This window comes from Dendrobates tinctorius, unplaced genomic scaffold, assembly GCF_039654945.1.
Source record: "Dendrobates tinctorius isolate UK_male_01 unplaced genomic scaffold, ASM3965494v1 ptg000324l, whole genome shotgun sequence".
NCBI lineage: Eukaryota > Metazoa > Chordata > Amphibia > Anura > Dendrobatidae > Dendrobates > Dendrobates tinctorius.
Window position 1 is genome coordinate 44,926 of NW_027361991.1, and position 22,934 is coordinate 67,859.

Below are 22,934 nucleotides of genomic sequence, written 5' to 3' on the forward strand. Positions count from 1 at the left end.
GTGTCCAGGGGTCTTCCCCATGCTGTTCCAATTCCATTTGAGCACTGTTCCCTTTCATATCAGTGCTTTTCCTGTTTGGATCTTCAAGAAAAATGCTTGCGTTTCCCATTGACTTCCATTAAATTCGTTATTCGAGATGAGCCCGTCCGAGCGTCCGACGGGCGCAATTTGAGTAACGGGTACTCAAGCATTTTAGTGTTTGATCATCAAGAGTAAGTAATAGTGTGTAAATATAATTCACCATAAAATCTATTCCTATTTCTTCCTCTCAAACTGAATTAAAGCTAACTACTAGCTACTAATAAATGCAAAGTTTAAGTTTTTTTCACAATTTTATCACACTTTGAATCTATTTTTTTTCTGTTTTCCAGTACTTTGTTTGGTAAAATGAATGGTATCATTCAAAGCTAAACCTGTCCTGCAAAAAAAACCAACTTAAGGGTATATTGGATTGTCTCTCCTGGATACTATTGTAACAACCCTTCAGCTATAAAATTCATTGGGTCTGTACAAGTGAAAATAAATATAGAATTCCTGCATTCACTGAAAGCAAATAATTAATATCTGTAATTTTATGTAATAATTGCCAAATTTGTTTTGGTTCATATCTGCAACCTGTGACCCCGAGCAGAGCCTGATGACTCGCCGTTATCGTTCTCTGGGATATAGTTGAGGACTGTTTTGCTATGGTTGAATGTTTTTTTTTTCTATTTTGTTTTTTATTATAGAGTCACAAATTGCACTTGGTTCATGGTCTGTTGATGTTTTGCTGTAAGAAACAATCATGGTTTTAATATAACATAATAAAAAGGAGCCATAAAAAAGATGTCACTTGTGAACCCCCCTTCTAATAGCAACATAATTCTGTATCTACTAAAAATTCTTATTCTTTTTTACTATTTTTAAAAAAAATTAAGGATATGATGGGTAAGTTAGAAAATAAATAAGTAAATTAAAAACAAGGAAATCCAACAAATTAAATAGAAGAAAAAAAATGTACGAAATAAAATAAATTCAATTACCGTTTGTCGGTCAATCGTGTAATTGTCCGGATTATAGGGGGCAACAAAGAACTGTTCGCACCCAAGATCCAACGGGTGGATCTGAGATATGACTCCCCGGGCTGTGATCTTTGATAAATTGGTGGAAGTGGTGGGACTCTGAATAGGCTTGGACTGGCCCACAGGAGAACAGGAGAATCCTCTGGTGGGCCGCTGTGCAGGAGTGGGTCATCATTGTGATTGAGGATAATGTCACATTTTTGTAAGTAATGCAATGTAATTTAATAAGTTCAAGTAGAAATTCAATTCTGCTACATCAATGGGAATAGTCAGAGGAGTTTAGTAGTTCTAGTTATCAGCCTTGTCACTGTTTATTGAAGCTGTACTTTGTCCCTTATTAACTGCCTGTTGTGCTCATCGATCACGTAAGTGGCAAGTGTGGCGTTCCGTAAAGCATGTGCTTTTACTGTCTGCTAGCATCAGTGCTCAGGCTCTTCCCTCTGTTCTGACGTCACAGTCTACAGTATAAATCCCGGAGTATGTCGTGGGTTATAATAATTCCTACAGGAGAGAGTAGATACCTCACAAGCTCTCACTCCATTGGCATACCCATACAAGAGATTTCTACAAGACCGGAATCTTGGGAATGATGGGGATCCTGCGTAGGTCCACCGTCCTGATATTGACGTCATTGCTTGTGATCGGTGAGTCTTATTTCTTGCTGTATTACTTTATATTGCTGTATATTTCTAGAAAAGGGATCCAAAAATGTAGTATTTTTGGAAATTTTAGGACCCGTTATGGTTGTAGGAGATCCACAATTTGGAAAGCATTGCAATAGACTCTGTTACCATTCAGCCCACCTGGGCTTAGGACCATGATAGAGATGTAGCCGGGCTGGACTTGACATTGATGTTTTTTCTTCTGCGCTGAGATGAAATTATACATTTTGATGCTACTTTGAGATGCAGATGATATTTGAGTTAAAAAAAATATCTAAACGGCATTAATCATATCCAAGGGGTATTATGAAAAACGTAAAGAAAGGTCAAATTCAAAGAGGTCCTATATTCAGGACCACCATGAAAAAATTGACCTTTGTAGCATATCGGTCATCAGATGCTCTCTTTAGGACTTTTATGTTTTGGTTGTGATTGTTTTATTATAATGGGATTTTTTTTTACATCAAACTTTGACTCTAAATTCTGGAAATAATTAGCAGATGTAACAAAGTCACGTTAGTTATTTGGGGCAATGTGGTATCAGGAGTTTTGCATCCAACTGCAAGTAAAGTTATTGAGCTGATTTTATGAACATGAACCTGGGGCTATATGCACACAGTACAGATTCTCCCGCGGATTTTTCCATGCAGACCTTGCTGAATCTGCAGGTAAAATGACCTGCATTTTACCTGCGGATTTCCTGCAGTTTTTGTGCGGTTTTCCCCTGTGGTTTTCCACCTGCGGATTGCTAGAATGGAGCAGGTGGAAAGCTGCAGAAAAACCGCACAAAAGAAGAGACATGCTGCAGTTTTCAATCTGCAGCAAATCTGCACGGGGAAAAACCGCACAATGTGCTCAGCGGATTTTGATTTCCCTACACTATAATGGTACTGTACATCACTTGCAGTTCCACTGCAGATCCACAGCAGAATCTGCACCGTGCGCACATAGCCTTATGGTAGTAAAAATGTAGGATCTGGTTCATTATTGAATTTGAAACTTTTTCGAGTTTTTTTTCACACATTCTCTATATGCACGTTATTCCTCTTTTAATTTGCACATTTTTCAAATCAGTTTTACATGTGTTCAACCGCTATTTAATTTTATGTTTACCTTTGGGGTAAGGTTTGGGATTTCCAGATATTTTGGGCATATTCATCAATTGTGACTTTTTACACTTCAATCTCCCCCTCCGGAGTGATTTTATGTATGCCTGAAATTTTTGCACAAAGTTTGTCAAATTTTATCCGAACAGGTGACTTTTTGTGCTAAAAACTTGCAAAATAGGTTATAGGCAAAAAAGGCGCTTTTTTATTCACATGCCGCGTGCGCCATTTTGAGTAATTTGGCACAAAACATACCACAAGACAGAAAGAGGAAAATGACTTCAAAACTCACCTAATGATGAATTGATCCTTTTATGTTTTAATTCCTTACAATTTAATGATCTTAGCTTGATGTCACTTAATGTGAACACTCCGTTTTCCATTCGTAGGCGTCCAGCAGGTACATAGTTTAGGCTCTTAGATGAGAAATGGATTCACTGGTATTTTCATTGCTCTGTTCTAATCACATGAACATCAGTCTGGAATCATCAGATTAGCCAGCCACAACTCCTCTGAGAGCAAGATTAGATGTCTCCATTCACAGGTGTCCTATAGGTTCACATTATTGGTATTCATTAACACCAAAGCTGTGATTAAATGTATTTTTTTAAGAGTCCCTAAAGTTTAACACAGATGAAAACTGCCTATGTAGCACCCTATAGTTTGTTCTGTAGGACTTTCATTTGGACAGAGGTACATATGGCCTCAGGAATCCAATGCAAGTTTTGTATCCTCCCTACACTCCCCCTTCATTATGTTCAATTGATATTATTGGCCTCTAATATGGGATCTATGTCAGAAACCCCTATAAGTACGGCTCGTCTTTTGAACAATGTGGTAACAGAAATTTTAAGTTTCCTTCAAGCTTACTAAATATTACAAAATTTCCAGAAAATTAATACAGTAAAAACATTGCCCTCCACTGGTCATTAAAAGATACTGAATTATAGCTTTGTATTAGGGTAGCAGAAGTTGTGCAATTTTAGTATGAGTTTGAAGACATGTGGATGTCGGTGGGGTAAATGATGTGTGCAATTTATTTTCTTTCAGAAATGATGCAAAATACTTTTGGAAGTACAACAGTACTATCCAGTAAAGCCGCATCAGAATCACTTTCCAGTGAGTCCTCTTCAACTGCAGGGTCGACAATCACTGAATCATCTGCATCATCAGTATCTGCCACCAGTGAGTCCTTTCAAACTGAAGGGTCCACAATCACTGAATCATCTGCATCATCAGTATCATGCATCAGTGAGTCCTCTCCAACTGCAGGGTCCACAATCACTGAATCATCTGCATCATCAGTATCTGCCATCAGCGAGTCCTCTCAAACTGAAGGGTCTACAATCACTGAATCATCCGCATCATCAGTTTCTGCCACCAGTGAATCCTCTCAAACTGAAGGGTCCACAATCACTGAAACATCTGCATCATCAGTATCATGCATCAGTGAGTCCTCTCCAACTGCAGGGTCCACAATCACTGAATCATCCGCATCATCGGTATCTGCCATCAGCGAGTCCTCTCAAACTGAAGTGTCCACAATCACTGAATCATCCGCATCATCAGTATCTGCCACCAGTGAGTCTTCTCAAACTGAAGGGTCCACAATCACTGAAACATCTGCATCATCAGTAACTCCCACCAGTGAGTCCTCTTCAACTGCAGGGTCCACAATCACTGAATCATCTGCATCATCAGTATCATGCATCAGTGAGTCCTCTCCAACTGCAGGGTCCACAATCACTGAATCATCCGCATCATCGGTATCTGCCATCAGCGAGTCCTCTCATACTGAAGGGTCCACAATCACTGAATCATCCGCATCATCAGTAACTCCCACCAGTGAGTCCTCTTCAACTGCAGGGTCCACAATCACTGAATCATCTGCATCATCAGTATATGCCACCAGTGAGTCCGCTCAAACTGAAGGGTCCACAATCACTGAATCATCTGCATCATCAGTATCATGCATCATTGAGTCCTCTCCAACTGCAGGGTCCACAATCACTGAATCATCTGCATCATCAGTATCTGCCATCAGCGAGTTCTCTCAAACTGAAGGGTCCACAATCACTGAATCATCCGCATCATCAGTTTCTGCCACCAGTGAGTCCTCTTCAACTGCAGGGTCCACAATCACTGAATCATCTGCATCATCAGTATATGTCACCAGTGAGTCCTCTCAAACTGAAGGGTCCACAATCACTGAAACATCTGCATCATCAGTATCATGCATTAGTGAGTCCTCTCCAACTGCAGGGTCCACAATCACTGAATCATCCGCATCATCAGTATCTGCCATCAGCGAGTCCTCTCAAACTGAAGGGTCCACAATCACTGAATCATCCGCATCATCAGTAACTCCCACCAGTGAGTCCTCTTCAACTGCAGGGTCCACAATCACTGAATCATCTGCATCATCAGTATCATGCATCAGTGAGTCCTCTCCAACTGCAGGGTCCTCAATCACTGAATCATCCGCATCATCGGTATCTGCCATCAGCGAGTCCTCTCAAACTGCAGGGTCTACAATCACTGAATCATCTGCATCATCAGTTTCTGCCACCAGTGAGTCCTCTCCAACTGCAGGGTCGACAATCACTGAATCATCTGCATCATCAGTATCTGCCACCAGTGAGTCCTCTTCAACTGCAGGATCCACAATCACTGAATCATCTGCATCATCAGTATCTGCCACCAGTGAGTCCTCTTCAACTGTAGGGTCCACAGTCACTGAATCATCTGCATCATCAGTATCTGCCACCAGTGAGTCCTCTTCAACTGCAGGGTCCACAATCACTGAATCATCTGCATCATCAGTATCTGCCACCAGTGAGTCCTCTTCAACTGCAGGATCCACAATCACTGAATCATCTGCATCATCAGTATCTGCCACCAGTGAGTCCTCTTCAACTGCAGGGTCGACAATCACTGAATCATCTGCATCATCAGTGTCTGCCACCAGTGAGTCCTCTTCAACTGCAGGGTCCACAATCACTGAATCATCTGCATCATCAGTTTCTGCCACCAGTGAGCCCTCAACTGCAGGGTCCACAATCACTGAATCATCTGCATCATCAGTATCTGCCACCAGTGAGTCCTCTTCAACTGCAGGGTCCACAATCACTGAATTATCTGCATTATCAGTATCTGCCACCAGTGAGTCCTCTTCAACTGCAGGGTCCACAATCACTGAATCATCTGTATCTGCCACCAGTGAATCCTCTTCAACTGCAGGGTCTACAATCACTGAATCATCTGCATCATCAGTTTCTGCCACCAGTGAGTACTCTTCAACTGCAGGGTCCACAATCACTGAATCATCTGCATCATCAGTATCTGCCACCAGTGAGTCCTCTCCAACTGCAGGGCCAACAATCACTGAATCATCTGCATCATCCGTTTCTGCCACCAGTGAGTCCTCTTCAACTGCAGGGTCCACAATCACTGAATCATCTGCATCATCAGTATCTGCCACCAGTGAGTCCTCTTCAACTGCAGGGTCCACAATCACTGAATCATCTGCATCATCAGTATCTGCCACCAGTGAGTCCTCTCCAACTGCAGGGTCCACACTCACTGGATCATCTGTATCATCAGTATCTGTCACCAGTGAGTCCTCTCCAACTGCAGGTTCCACAATCACTGAATCATCCGCATCATCAGTATCTGCCACCAGTGAGTCCTCTCCAACTGCAGGGTCCACAATCACTGGATCATCTGCATCAGCAGTATCTGCCACCAGTGAGTCCTCTCAAACTGCTACAATAGGGTCCACAGTCACTGGATCATCCACATCAGCAGTATCAGCCATCAGTGAGTCCTCTTCAACTGCAAGGTCCACAATCACTGAATCATCTGCATCATCAGTAACAGCCACCAGTGAGTCCTCTCCAACTGCAGGGTCCACAATCAGTGGATCATCCGCATCAATAATTTCAAGCACCAGTGAGTCCTCTCAAACTGCAGGGACCACAATCACTGGATCATCCGCATCATCAGTATCAGCCACAAATGAGTCCTCTCCAACTGCAGGGTCCACAATCACTGAATCATCCGCATCATCAGTATCTGCCATCAGCGAGTCCTCTCAAACTGAAGGGTCCACAATCACTGAATCATCCGCATCATCAGTATCTGCCACCAGTGAGTCCTCTCCAACTGCAGGGTCCACAATCACTGGATCATCTGCATCAGCAGTATCTGCCACCAGTGAGTCCTCTCAAACTGCTACAATAGGGTCCACAGTCACTGGATCATCCACATCAGCAGTATCAGCCATCAGTGAGTCCTCTTCAACTGCAAGGTCCACAATCACTGAATCATCTGCATCATCAGTAACAGCCACCAGTGAGTCCTCTCCAACTGCAGGGTCCACAATCAGTGGATCATCCGCATCAATAATTTCAAGCACCAGTGAGTCCTCTCAAACTGCAGGGACCACAATCACTGGATCATCCGCATCATCAGTATCAGCCACAAGTGAGTCCTCTCCAACTGCAGGGTCCACAATCACTGAATCATCTGCATCAACAGTATCTGCCACCAGCGAGTCCTCTCCAACTGCAGGGTCCACAATCAGTGGATCATACGCATCATTAGTATCAGCCACAAGTGAGTCCTCTCCAACTGCAGGGTCCACAATCACTGGATCATCCGCATCAGCAGGATCTGGCACAAGTGAGTCCTCTCCAATTGCAGGGTCTACAATCACTGAATCATCTGCATCATCAGTATCTGCCACCAGTGAGTCCTCTCTAACTGCAGGATCCACAATCACTAAATCATCCGCATCAGCAATTCCTGGTACCAGTCAGACTTCTCCTACTGCAGGGACTATAATTACTGGAATAACCACATCAGCAGTGCCAGATACCAGTGGTAATACAACATCCACTACAAACATTACTTTGACAACTACTAGAAAGCCAGGTAAATCAAAATTATATTTTCTCATCTGTCTTATGTTTGAATCAAAATTATACAAATATTCTAGATAGCACTTTCTGGAATTAAGCACATTCAGGAAAACCTTTTTGAGCTGACCATTCGAAATTGCATTAAATGTGGTTTGTGAAAGTATAATGGGTCAAGTATGAAGTTGCCATCACTAGCAATCTGTTCTACATAAAGGTCTGGTCTTCTCAAAGAAGTGTAGATCTTTTACTTTCTTCAAAAAAATCTAAAGATGGTTGAAAACAAGTAGAATACTCACTGAATCTCTGTCCTAGCCATAATACTTCTAATATAATTTAATAATTTTTAATATTTCTAGGTGCTGTCACCCCAAACTGTCAGAATGATGGGTACTATGATGGGAATAAGTGCATTTGTAGATCAAATTTCTATGGGAGTTTCTGTGAATTCATCTTGATTGAAATCATACCAGGTATTTATTTTAATGCTTTCTACGTATTTCAACTGATGAAACAAACCTACATATATACATCCACTATAGATATGGGGAGTATAAATGTTTATGTTTAGCCACATTGCTTTTTTTTTATAGCATTTGTACTTTTCCCTTTACCATTTTCAGGAGGATAAATATTTCACAACTGACTTTGTAGACAGTTAATAACTGTATTTATTTTTTCACAGTTGTTAGAGCCGAAGTTAATGTTACCGTTACTGTGGAAGAGGACTTTAAAGAGGAGCTAAGAGATCCAAACTCAAAAGAATACACCAATTTTGTAATCCGATTCGAACAGCAGGTGAGCTGATAAAACTTTCCAAAGGTTCTCTCATAAAAATCTGTCTTTACATTGGCAATTTTCGAGAAACAATGCCCAATGGCTTTCTTAAGACTCAACAGCAGTCCATGTTTCATTCTTCGAAGTGTTGGAAACCATTCCAACAAGCTGCTTTGAGAACGCGTTGATATTCCCCTTACAGCATACAATGATAACTTTTTTCCCATCACGTATTTGTGAAATTTATCCAAAAGTTCATCACGTTGACCAGTTTTGTTTCATAATATTATAAATTAGTCTTCTTTATCTTTGGGTAGACCAACCTCTATAAAAATCCATTGTTTTGTGAAATTTTGGAGTGGTCATCTCTAAGATTTTTATTTATATTTTTCCTCTCTGTCATAGTGATGCTCCTCGAACGATTTGACCAAGATATACAACTATTTTTCCTATTTGTCTTAATGTATTTTTTTGACTATTTTATTATAGATGGCACGACTGTACAATGAGACTCCAAATCACAAAGGAATCTATCTAGGTGTGGAAATCATCAATATAATGTAAGTATTCGGCAGATAGATTTGGTCAACTTGAATATTTGAAAGCCACGTGAGGAGTTATTAAAGCACTGAGCTTATGCATGAAACAAGTCATTGTATCTTTATTTTCTAATCCCAGGAAAGGAAGTATCATTGTAGAACACATCCTATTGCTGAAAATTTCCGCCGATGAATACAATGAAATTGTTGATGAGGTGAAAACACTTTTAAATCACACAACCTGCACATCTGACACAAAATCTGGTAAGGATCTTATTGTATATTAGGCATAAGTCAAGCAACGTTGTCTAAGGCCTACCTAACTCCTTTGCTCTTTGTTGATACTGTCCAAAAGGGTGAAAAAGGTCTGTCAGTAGCTAGGTGTCTTCGAACGGATAACACCTGAGTGTTCATATATATCAGGCAAATATCAAATAAACCTTGCTACTAGGGTTTCTCACTTGATATCAGAAGTTGCTAACAAGAAGGCAAGAATTGAACATAGTCAACATTTTGTTGAGATGAATCTCCACAATTGTAGTCTGGCACCTAAATATTAGATTCTTCTTATTGAAAAATAAGGGTGTTCATGAAGGAGATAGTAATAGCTGCTCGCCAATACCTATCTTAAAGGAATTTTCAACTTTTCAGAATTATTTTTTTACTTAAATCCATGTATTTGGAACAAAATACATGCACTTTTGCTGTTACACTTATTTACTAGGTTTTTTTTATTAAAAGAGGTTGTCTGATTCAAATCAATAAGTCTACAGTCCTTCTGTTTGAATCAAGACTTATGAGTCACCCCAGAGCATACACTGTGTGATGCGGGGATTCGCTGGTTTCTGACCTGGGACGTGAGGATACGTAAGAATTAAACATACTCACGACCAGGGGACATGACCTCCCTCCATATACTTGTCTTGAGTTAGACCACGCTTCATCTAGGTGATGTGGCCAACCAGTGGACATGGCCAACTAGAGTCTATGGAAGCAAGGCCGTGCCCATTGACCGGGAGTATGAATATTGCATACATACTCTCCGGGCCCGGGTGAGAAAATGGTGAATCCTTTCAGTGCGCCGGGGGAATTCATAAGTCTGCAGTCACACAGAGTGACTGCAGACTTATTGATTTGGGCTGGACAACACCTATAAGAAGGGATAATATTTAGACATTACTTTCCATATATGTCCCTGATAATCCCCCCTTTTTTCCCCGACTGATTCTCACTCTGAGTGCAATTGTTTCAAATTTTACACAATCTATTAAATTATCATCTTTTCGATAATGAAAGGAAGACATTTGTATTTGTTGGTAAGAAGAAAAGAGCATCAGAGCCAAATGCTGATACTTTGTCTTCTCTGTCATGCAGAACCTTTATGTTTCATACCAAATTCAGCAAAAGTTGAACCTGTTCCACTCGATTTCAAAGGTAAGACTAAAATAAGGAGAAAATTAAAGTATATGAGAAATGTTGAAGCTTGTATAACCAGTAGATAATAGAGTCTCTGACCACGAAAGTGACAACCCTAACAAATTGGAATTCCATCATTTGTCTCTATGATTTTTTGCCACCAAACCACAGTGTCTTGGTTTTATCTGTTTATCCATTCTCATGAAAAATAAATCCAATAGTCTATGTCCTGAAATGATGGCATAAGAATTTAGGGAAGACTATCCACTTGTTAACTCTGCATTATTATTTTGTATCTTACATATCTATATAAAAAAGTATGAGGGAAGAGTATAGCGTATTCAGTAAACAATAAAGTCACTGACCAAAATGTTAACAAAAGAGATAAACAAATTTCTTCAACTAGAATTGAATTCTCAAATCTAAAAGAAAAATCAGATTCTCTGGAAAATGATTTTTTTTTGCAATTCACGTAGTGAAAAATTAGCAAATAGGGGCCATCATGTCGCCAAATTTTCTGAACAGTAGATGGCCAGCACAATAGTAGAAAAAAATAAATAACCACTAATCACCACTCACATGTTCCGAACCCTTCATGGCCCCATGTGTGGTTCTTCGATCTTATTCTTTTAGTCTTCCTTTTGGACTAACATCTTCTTTGACCTGCTTCACTCTACACTGGGCCTTCCGGCACCTATGAGTCCTCAGACATCATATTGCATTGCATGTATCGAAGCACATGTCATGTTATCACAATAAGCAAGGCCCATGAATCTGACTTAGCCTCAGGCTTTGCAAGATGTAACACTGTGACGTCACAACATTTGCTGCAATCGTATGGTACACAGGGACTTAAGAGCCCAAGTGAGAATGAAGCAGACTGAAGATCTAAAAAAAAAAGTTACGTAGGACCGGAGAGTGAGCAGCAGGAGTGGCGAGACAGATAATCAGTGAAGTGAGTAATTATATTATTTTTTTTCACATCCCATGTATATTTTGTGCTGGGATGTTTCACTCATTTAGCATCAAATATCTTTGATGCAAATTGAATTTCTCCTTCAAATTCGAAGGATCTGCCAAATTTGAATCTTGGGAATTTGACTCATCTCTCTATTTAACAAGTTTTCTAACATGGCATTCCAGTATTTTTGTCTAAAATGTTTCCATTGTCAGGAGATAAGTTCCAAATTTTTGTTAATTTTTATTAAAAATTTATAGTTTTTTCTTCCCAAATGTCTATGTAATAAGCCAAGTAATGTGGTGACATCAAACATTGATGAAGACCATCCAAATATTCAACTGTACATTTATATTTCTTAGGACTCATTTTCCATTTCTCAGGTTACAGTAGAGTCTATGTTGAATAAATATACAAATAGACACATGTGTTAAACACTTTTTATTGTTTTAATTCTTCCAGAAATCTGCTCGAAATCACTCAACATCCCACAGGACATTCAACAATATTATAGTCCGGTCAATGTCTCAGGAACGACAACTTGTGTCTCTAGATGTAGTTTCAATAGCAAAGATCCAATTAACTGTAACACAGGACAATGTTCTGTCACAAAGCAAGGACCAAATTGCTAGTAAGTGAATTACCTTTGTTCTTCTCTATAAGCAAAATCTAAACATGGTCATAGTGGAACCGTACGGTGATAATTTGGTGAATTTTCCCAACGATTAGTTTTCTTAATAAAGTTTTTCCAATTGGTTAATATATCAGATAAAAATAAATTCTTCTGTGTTACGAATCATCACTATAATCATAGTGTTTGATAAATATAAAAAATGTCCAGCATTTGTTCCACCAAAAGATGAATGTCCCAATACGGGACATTTTAAAGGCATATGTCCAATAGTGACCAAATCTTTGTGTTTGTGGTCAATACAAATTGATTCTCAAAAATTTTACAACTTAATAACCCCTGGCATCTTCAGTAATGAATGGACCAAATTGTGGTACATGTGAAGGACTAAAAAAAAAATACGTGTTGTCTTCCAAAAAGAGAGCAGCCATAGTTTTCTAATTCTACATCACTGTATTAAAAACGCCTTAAAAAATTATTATTATTATGCATTTATATTGCGCCATTTATTCCATGGTGCTTTACATGTCAAATGGGAATTATAGACAAGTGTAATATACTGTATACAAGAATAATAAACATGTGTAAGACAAGGGACGCACAAGTACATAAGGAGAGGGGACCCTGCCAGCGAGGGCTCACAGTCTACAGGGATGGGTGAGGATACAGTAGGAGGGGGTAGAGCAGGTCGTGTGGTGGTTCAGTAGACCGAGGATCATTGCAGGCTGTAGGCTTGTCGGAACAGGTGGGTCTTCAGATTCTTCTTGAAGGTTTCCATTGTTGGTGAGAGTCTGATGTGTTGCGGCAGGGAGTTCCAGAGTATGGGGGAAGCACGGGAGAAGTCTTGTATGCGGTTGTGGGAAGGAGAGATAAGAGGGGAGTAGAGAAGGAGATCTTGAGATGATCGAAGGTTGCGTGCGGGTAGGTACCTAGAGACCATGTCACAGATGTATGGAGGAGACAGGTTGTGGATTGCTTTGTATGTCATGGTTAGGGTTTTGAATTGGATCCTCTGGGCGATAGGAAGCCAGTGAAGGGCCTGGCATAGGGGGGAGGCTGGGGAGTAGCGGGGAGACAGGTGGATTAGTTGGGGAGAAGAGTGTAGGATGGACTGGAGCGGTGCCAGAGTGCTAGAGGGGAGGCCAGAGAGTAGAAGGTTGCAGTAGTCGAGGCGGGAGATGATAAGTGCGTGCACTAGTGTTATTTTATGCTTTCTGTATTTGTGTTAGTTTTCCTATTTCTTTAACTAATTTCATTGTTTATTTTAGCTGTGAGACTTCGCCCAATTACTGGTACTCAGGAGACCGCTGTCAGACGGCCATCAGTAAACCGGGAGTGTATGCTGGAGTGTCTGTTGGGTTATTTGTGTTGCTCGTCATTATCATTGCTCTATCTGTCATCTTATACCGACGTCGGAGACCATCGAACAAAGAAAAGTGAGTGTTTCTATTATACCAGGTAGATTAAGAAAAGCTTCTAAGAAAAGTTGGACTGTAGACTTTTTCTAGACAAAATATTAACCTTGACCTGAAATTTCAGAAAAAAATTAAGAAACTAGTCATATGTAGAGGTGAAAGTATCAGTCCTATTTATGGATTTTTTTTTTCTTGTGGAAACAAATAATTGGTCTTGAATCTTGAGTCACTAAAGTTTCCATTTATTACATAGTTTTTTGTTCACCTAGGTATTGGGGGAGATGTTAGCACAAAGTACTGATCGTAATTATTGATGAGCGCAAGTGCTCGTTACTCGAGTTATTAGTATCATTATTATAGCGACATTTATTCCATGGCGCTTTACATATGAGGAGGGGTGTACATAATAATAAACAAGTATAATAATCTTAAACAATACAAGTCACGACTGGTACAGGAGGAGAGAGGATCCTGCCTGCAAAGGCTCACATTCTACAAGGAATGGGTGAGGAGACAGTAGGTGAGGGTAGAGCTGTCCGTGTAGGGGTTTGGTGGTTACTGCAGGTTGTAGGCTTGTCGGAAGAGGTGGGTCTTCAGGTTCCTTTTGAAGGTTTCCACGGTAGGAGAGAATCTGATGTGTTGTGGTAGAGCAGGGGGGATGCGCAGGAGAAGTCTTGTATGCGATTGTGGGAAGAGGAGATAAGAGGGGAGTAGAGAAGGAGATCTTGTGAGGATCGGAGGTTGCGAGCAGGTAAGTACCGGGAGACGAGGTCACAGATGTTTGGAGGAGACAGGTGTTGGATGGTTGTGTATACTGAGTATTGCAAGTTCTTGAGTGACATGTTCAAGTCCCCATGCCCGCTTGTTATGTGGCTGTTAAACAAACACAAAACATGCAGGGTTTGCTCGTGTGTGTCAAGCAATTCCCATGGCTACCTAACAGCCGCACAACCTGCGGCCAATGAGAATCGAGCATGTCACTCGAGCACCCACAATACTCGGTGATTACCCGAGCACCCTAGGCAAACTCGGGTAATGAGTATTTGAGGCTGATCACTGATCATAATGCTCTGAAAGACAAAAATCCCTCTTGTATGAAATAAAAAGTATTAAGATTACTACTAGTAATAAATCCATTCAAGTGCCAAACGCATGACACAAAAAGACACCTTAACATTTTTTTTTTAAATTATGACTTTCACAAAGCTGAGAATCGCAAAGTAAAATAAAAGTAAATAAATGTTGGAATTTTTTTTTTTCATGTATAAAATGGATGTGAAAATTTAAGCAACATGTAAAAATTAATGGATTTTTCATCTAAAATCAAAATTAATAAATTAGTGAAAAATGTAAATGAACAAACAACTTCAGTTTTTTAGAACGTGATAGAACTTATTTTTTGTATATAAACAGCGTTTTTTTTGCCCTAAAAATGGAGTGAGCGACATGATTGAGCTGCAGTTTTCTACAAAGCCTCAAGGGGGCAACGCATTTCATATTAGTTGCTTTCAATCTTAAACTATAAGGGAGACTTACTGGCTGCGTTAACAATTTCCTGAGAGATCACCTTTATTCTTTTATGGCCCATTGACTCACAAACTCTAGTAATCACTCAGCGTACACGTCAAGTTCAACGCTGGTGTCATTTATAGCAAAGGTGATCCTTCCCCTTGACTCAACATTTTGCAATGTCCCAGAGTAAGTTGCTCTTGTGCCAACTTTCATCAATGATAGCACAGTCATTTATTTCAGTATCACATATGGTGAATATTCGACATTGGGGCGGTCTACTTAGTGCAACCAAGTGAAGTAGAGTTAATACTAATTCATAGCATGCATCATGAAATATCACCTGAAATAATCTGATTTAAATCTTTCCCGATTTTCTTCAACCCCTTTCTGACTGCTCAAATATTTGAGCCCACACACCTTGGCAGACGGATGTGGCTCTCATGAATTCCATTCGGTAGGCCATACGCTGAGTTTCATAGGAGACCATCATTTTAGCCAATAAAATGAATCCATACTGTAAAAGCTAAAAAGACAAGAAAATTAGAAATACCAGTGCTCTGTTTGTCTATTGTCATCACAAATCCTTCCACCCCCCCAAAAAATGCGCTAAGAAATATTATATGGAACCCAAAAATGGCACCAAAAATATCAAATCGCCACGCAAAAAAAAAAATTAAAAGCCTTCACAAAGCTCCAACAGAAAAATGTAATGAAAACATTATGGGTCTTAGAAAACTATTTTGTTATTTCTCTTTTTAGTATCACTACTGTCATGATTACTGCACAATAGAAAAATAATAGCGGAACTGCAAGGATTTGTTTTACATAGTTTTACCAGACATGGAGGTTTTTGTTTTTTTTTGCCCTTTTCTACTCTATAATATGATTAAATAAAAGGTGTAATTCAAAGTTATAACTCAGTTTGAAAAAACACAAGCCCTCAAACAGTTAAGTCTGGAGAAAAATAAAAAATAAAAGTTATGACACTTGGAACAAGGGAAGGTAAAAAATGAAAGAGGAATTCTAATACCGCCTTCAATTATAATTAAGATGAAAAACATGCAGAATTATTTTTTGGCCCACTAACAAAAGTAAAGCAGTAATAATAACGTTAGTAACAGTAATAAGGCTAGTTTCACATTTGCGTTTAAGGCCACAGCGGCGGCCTGCGCACGGCCACCGCTAAGCCCTGCCCCCTGCCGTGCCTCCGCCAGTAGCTCTACCTACGGGCGCATGATGCTGCATGCATCCTGCGTCCCCTATCTTTAGCAATGGGGACGCAGGCCATGCGCAGGTATGAGTTTGGCGGCGCATGCGTCCTTTTGATGCTGCGCCGACCAGCGCCAAACGCAACAGGTTGCAATTTTGTGCGCTCGGCGCAGTGTCAAAAGGACGCATGCGCCGTCAAACGCATACTGCGCATGGCCTGCGTCCCAGTGCTAAAGATAGGGGACGCAGGACGCATGCAGCGTCATGCGCCCGTAGGCGGAGCTACTGGCAGAGGCACGGCAGGGGGCGGGGCTTAGCGGCGGCCGTGCGCAGGCCGCCGCTGCGGCCTTAAACGCAAATGTGAAACTAGCCTTAGAGCGGTGGTAATAACCGCAGCAAAAATAATAATTATAGTAGCAATATAATAATAGTAAAATGTATATTAGTAGTGATTCTAGTAAAGTAATGGTAATGGACTCTATAGAAGTAAGAACTAGTGTTGACTGAATTTTTCAAAATTCGGTTCTGATTATGATTGGCGCCGAATATTGTTTTTGCAATATATTCGCCGAACGTCATTGGAGTCAATGGGAGTAGAAATGAAGGAAAATGTTCGGAACTGATCATCAAACGTAAACTCGGCACAAATATGGGAAAAATATGGTGGATTTGGCGATCATCTTCCGAACATATTCTCTCATCTCTAGTAGTAACTAAACAAAAAAATAATGTCAGAGGTATTAGTAGTCGAACTGTGATAGCATTCTGTCTTACTCTAGATAGCATTAAAATTGGCAGTAAATATAACAGTACTTGTAAAATTGGTAAAAGTTGTAGCCTTGATGATACTTTAATTGTAACACTTGTAGTAGGGATAAGTGAACGTGCTCGAAAACGATGTTATCCGGCATGTTTGTGTGCCAACCGAGTGTCTTCGGCGTGCTCAAAAATCTGTTTGAGTCCCCGCGGCTGCATGTTTCGGGGATGTTAAACAGCCGCAACACATGCAGGGATTGCTTAACAAACAAGCGGGGACTCGATCATATTTTTCGAGCATGACAAAGACACTCAGTTGGCATACGCGCGTAATCGGATAACGCCTTATTGGAGCACGTCCGCTCATCACTAACTTTTAGGATTAGTATTAATACCGGTGGTTTTAGTAACAGAACTGCAATAGAACAGGGAGACAAAGTAATTCTAGTAGTGAGAGTGAGAGTAGTAGAGATATTGGTAGCAGTGATACTGTATACTATTTGTACAAGTTGTACTTAACTTCTTCTTGCTGTTTTGACAGGTTAATAGATGACAATCGGTGGTATGAGGAGGGATGGGAGGAGGAAAACCTTGGTTCTGCTGCTTCATACTCTAACGACAGTGCCAGTGGTGAGTTATACTATAATAGTTTTTCTTCCGAGTGGCAACAAAAAACCACCAGTGCAAGTTAGGGTATAAAGTTACAGAGATGAGGGCACAGTAAGGGCTTTGGTTGAGCTAAATGTGACACTTTCAATTAATTGTTTTTTTATATTTGTTTGACTCAGATTCCGCAGTTCCCGTGAGCTCAATCTTCCATCCAAACCTGGAGAAAGTAAATACCAGCGTGAAGGTAAGATATTAAAGGATATTTGTTAATGACAAAGTCAGTTTAAGGGTGAATTCATATGATCTCTCTTCCGTACAAAAAAAAGCAGAAAATAGCGGACAGGTATCTTCTTCAGACCCGTAGCTTAGAATTCCCAAACTGTTATGCTAAATCTACTATTTGACACTAACAATACAGATATCTTCTTATATTTTGGGCTACAACTGCATCTCTGTATCCTGTATCTGGAATTCTGATTGAAACATATTTCACCTTTTCCTCTTGGCTAGAAGTATCTCAAGATCGGTGTCATGAGATGACCAAGAAAGAAAATATATATACCGTATATACGGTATATATATATATACTGCTCAAAAAATAAGGGGAACACTAGACACTCTTACTTAGCCAACACATGGATATTAGTGACCTCCCTATCATTTCTACCTGTTGTTTATTCTATTGGCACAACAGCAGTAGAAATTGATTCACAATCAGTGTTGATTTCACAGAAGTATCACTGACTTTGGGGTTACATTTTGTTGTTTAAGTGTTCCCTTTACTTTTTTGAGCAGTATATATATATATATATATATATATATATATATATATATTACTCTGTCGACCATTGTAACATAAACGTTTTTTTCAAAACTGGTCATCTCATATTACTCTGCTTGAGACAAACCAGAAGTAAAGGAAGTGGAGGATACAACTGTATATATATAACGTTAGCAACTACTATACATGTGTCTGCAAATGGAAGTTCTGGTTTGGCTTTATATCCCCAGTCATGTTGTAAGGGCCGATATTGACTATTGCTATTTCTTAAAGGTGGCACTAAAGCCTTGGAGATCTTCTTCTATGAAGAAGCTATTTGCATATTAAAATTCCCAAGAGAACATTACATGGCCAATAAGTCTTTTTCACCCTCTTGGTGCTCTCTACAAGTACAAACTTTACCCTATACACTCTCTGACAGAAGTTATGTCTCTTATCCATGTTATGAAAATAAAAGCTTATAACCTGACGTTAAATTCTTCCATTGGTTGTATAAATTATTCTTTTGAAAGCTGGAACCCTCCGAAATGTGGTTTAGGTTAAGAAAATAAATTGGCATCAATTAAATATTGATCATTTAATGGACACAGAATGGTCAGATTTTGGCAAGACAAAAGTTTTGTCACCCACAGAAAGTAATGTGATATTCAAACAAATAATTAGCTTAAAATACAAATATATGTTGCATAACATTGGTGAATGAAGTTGTGGTGCTATTAGAGTCCTATTTAATATTTTGTGTGACTTCCATGAGCTTGAAGGACTGCATCCATGCGGTTCAACAATGATTCATGCAATTTATTAATGAGAGTTCATCTGGATTCTTTGGTTTTGTCTTCCAAGCTTCCTCTTTCATCCTACCCCAAACATGCTCAATGATGTTCATGTCTGGTGACTGGGCTGGCCAGCCCTTGAGCACCTTGATCTTTTTTCCCTGGAATATAAGAGGTAGCTAATACTTCTTGATATTTTAGGCTATTGATATTGCCTTCCACCTTGCAAATGTTTCGCACACCCCCATACTGAATGTAACCCCAGACCATGATCTTTCCACAACCAAAATTAACTGCTTTCTGGGTGTATTTTGGATCCATACGGGCTCCAGTAGGTCTCCTGTAGTATTTGCGGCAGCTGTGGTGTAATTCATCAGAGAACTCCACCTTCTGCCACTTTTCCAGCGTCCATCTGTTTAGCAGGCTGTGTGACTTTGCAAATGCCACACGGTTTTTTATTTGCCTTTTGTTTACTGTTGGCCTCTGGGCACTGATTCGTCCATGGAGGCCATTTCGAGACAGAATCCTACAAACTGTTCTAGTTGACACAGGGACTTGAGGTGACCAGGCCTGTTGGAGCTCTGCTGCAGTGGAAGAGGGGCTTGCTTTGGATTTTCTAACCAACAAACGTTCTTCCTAAGCAGTCATCTTGCAGGATCTGCCGGACCTGGGCTTGTCAAACAAATCTCCAGTCTCTTCGAATCTTTTTTTAATTCTTTGCACTTGACGCTGAGACACATTAAAGGTGCCAGCCACCTCTGCAGTGGATTTGGTCTTCAGCCTCTTGATAATCCAGGCTTTGGTCGCAGGGTGGATTTTTGTCATGCTGTCAGAGCTCAAGTTGCAGCTCAAGTGAAGGTCTGGGGTGCTGGATTTCTTTTTATGCACACCCACTAATTAACTGATCATTTACTGAACAGAGGTGAAGATGTAAACTAAGATTGGGTGCATTATATGACCAGGCGACAAAACTATTGTCTTGCCAAAATCTGACCATTCTGTGTCCATTAAATGATCAATATTTCTGCATTGATGCCAATTTATTTTCTTAACCTAAACCACATTTCAGAGGGTTTCAGCTTTCAAAAGAATAATTTATACAACCAATGGATGAATTTAACGTCAGGTTATAAGCTTTTATTTACATAACATGGATAAGCGACATAACTTCTGTCAGGGAGTGTAGAACTCTGTAAAAAACTACTAATTTAGCCAATTTAGTGTGAAATGATTTCTAAGTGGGTACCACCATACAGTATATCAAAATGTTTTCTATACACAATGGGTCTACAAACCCTTTCTACTGTATTAATACTAATCTAGCCAGCCTCAAAACATGTTTATGAAATGAGGCTCTGGTTTGTCTGTATGTCCTAAATCAAGTAGCAAAGCTCTTTAAAGGGTTGATATTGACTTCTATGACTGTTACTTATAATAGGTGGCACTATAATCCCTACTCTCTTCCTGTGAGAACAAGAAGAAAAAGATAGTAAGATTGTCAGACAAAGAGCAAAAAGTACAAAATGGCACAATTAAAAGATCATAGAGACAGATACATTGTTAATCAACATTATTCCAACCCCAATTAGAAATACAATTTATTAGTAACATGTACAAACTTTCTACTTTTGCAATAAAGCAATGAAATAAGAACAAATACATATGCATTGTTCATTCAACGTGTAATAGCTTAGGAAAAATGACAAAAGTTTCATGTTTAGCTTTGGTCCAAGCTTAAGCTGATATTACATTGTTTTGTTTCAGGTGACTGTACCAAGACCTAACGTTGTGCTAAGCGGAAACAATTATGAGAGAACCACTTGAAGACCTCAAGACATTATAATAAGATCTTGTCGTTCTGCCAATTGAACTAAAATATGTATTAGGGCATCACAAAATGTCTCAAAAACACATTGCAGGACTTGGTTCCAAATGTAGATGGACTGGATGTTCCGCTGTCCTTCAAAGACAAGAATCTTCTTCATTTTTCGACTGTACAACAAGAGTTTTCTTCATATTTCAGCTTAATGATTGTTGTATGGTTGGAGTTCTGGAAACATACATTATTTTATCCAATGAATCCTGGATTTTTGTTTTTCAAAAATTGTATTAATACAAGTTAGGTCATTAAAAGTCTCAGGTTCCTCAGGTCCCTACCTAAGGGCTCATGTGTAAAGATTCGGAGTTAAGTATAAGAAGAAAGTGTAAAAATGATCGTGTCATAGCTTTTTTTGGGCACTTTTGTTTCTACTCAATCTTAAAGCCATGAAAAAAACAAAGAATAATCGTTGTTGTATCATAAAGGACACAAACCTCAGGGTCAACTTTTATTGACTCCCTGCCAAATGGGCGACTTGTTCCTGTTCTCCTCTATCCCTTGCCATATCTATACCGGTTATAAGAGGTTGAACTAGTCAACATTATCATGAGATGAGATAGGTTCATATTGAATAAAAAGACGTTTTTACATAATCTTCATATCAACATACAAGCCTTAACCATTAGTACAATCCGTGCAAAACGAGAAAAATTCTTCTCAAATGTGAATCTCTTCAGTATTTAAGCAACTCAAGAACAAAAATGGTAATTGTGACAAAAACGTATTAAAAAAATATATGAAATCTCTACGGAAAAACATTTTACCAGTTTAAAGCACTTTTATCTTCTATGCTATGATCATTTGTATTTGTATATAAAAGATATTGCGTAACATATTTAACAATGCTATTTTATATTTATTTTGCTATGTAATAAGATGTATTATATATACGGTATATATATATACTTGTATTATTGAATATATTATATGAGCTCATTGCATCCTAATAAATTCTTATGAATTAAAGTTTTAAGACTAGTTATTTTGTCTTTTTTCCCCAGAGATGAGGTTTTTTTCTCAAATACTGTTCCTATTTCAACTTGAGCAAAGTTTAGAAATTGTGTCTAAACTGTGCTGTCATATAGCTTTCAATTAGAGATGAGCAAATATGTTTGGAAAACGTTCGCTAATCTCAATTTAGGCACAAACGTATCACATTTGGATCAGTGTTCGCTTTCACAAGCATTTTACTCAAAGTCGGGAAAATTTGGTCACAGATCGGTAAATAGTGATGAGCGGGTTTTTCCCGAGCATGCTTGGGTGTCCTCCGAGTATTTTGGAGTGCTCGGAAATTTAGTTTCTGTCGACACAGCTGCATGATTTATGGCTTCTGGACAGCCTGAATACATGTGAGGAATGCCTGTTTGTTAGGGAATCCCCACATGTATTCAGGCTGTCCAGCAGCCGCAATCAAGCAGCAGCTTTGACAGAAACTAAATCTCCGAGCACGCCAAAGTACTCGGAGGACACCCGAGCAGTGAGTATACTCGCTCATCACTATCGGTAAACCATCGCGTTCCCACTAATACTTTTTATTACTTTGGCTAGGATAGTGCTGCTGACTGATGAGCAGGGGGAGGGGGATGGGGAGACATGTTTGATTAGAGGAGAGGGTGTGAAGAGGTTATAGAAGCAGAACTCTGTAAAGGAATACATGGATTTCGTCCACGCTGCCCAAATGATGAAATTCCAGAAGGTTAATAAAGTTTGACAGTGGTTTATTCTACGCGTTTCAAGGTTTTTTGCAACCTCTTCTTCAGGAAATACCTCTTCTTCAGGTATTTCCTGAAGAAGAGGTTGCAAAAAAACCTTGAAACGCGTAGAATAAACCACTGTCAAACTTTATTAACCTTCTGGAATTTCATCATTTGGGCAGCGCGGACGAAATCCACGTATTCCTTTACAGAGTTCTGTTTCAGATAGTCGGTGAC

The 22,934-nt window shown here is 39.5% G+C and overlaps 1 protein-coding gene across 1 annotated transcript; it reads left to right on the forward strand.

Annotated features, from left to right (window-relative positions):
• The first annotated feature begins 1,410 nt into the window (after window positions 1–1,410).
• LOC141074130 (uncharacterized) lies at window positions 1,411–21,963 on the forward strand. The gene is made up of 12 exons (XM_073561659.1): window positions 1,411–1,705; window positions 3,880–7,764; window positions 8,108–8,221; window positions 8,434–8,546; window positions 9,015–9,085; window positions 9,204–9,328; window positions 10,439–10,498; window positions 11,901–12,069; window positions 13,338–13,505; window positions 17,503–17,591; window positions 17,750–17,814; window positions 20,889–21,963. Exons 1-12 carry the CDS (start codon window positions 1,648–1,650, stop codon window positions 20,946–20,948), a joined length of 4,977 nt encoding a protein of 1,658 aa, XP_073417760.1. The 5' UTR covers window positions 1,411–1,647; the 3' UTR covers window positions 20,949–21,963.
• Window positions 21,964–22,934: the final 971 nt, after the last annotated feature.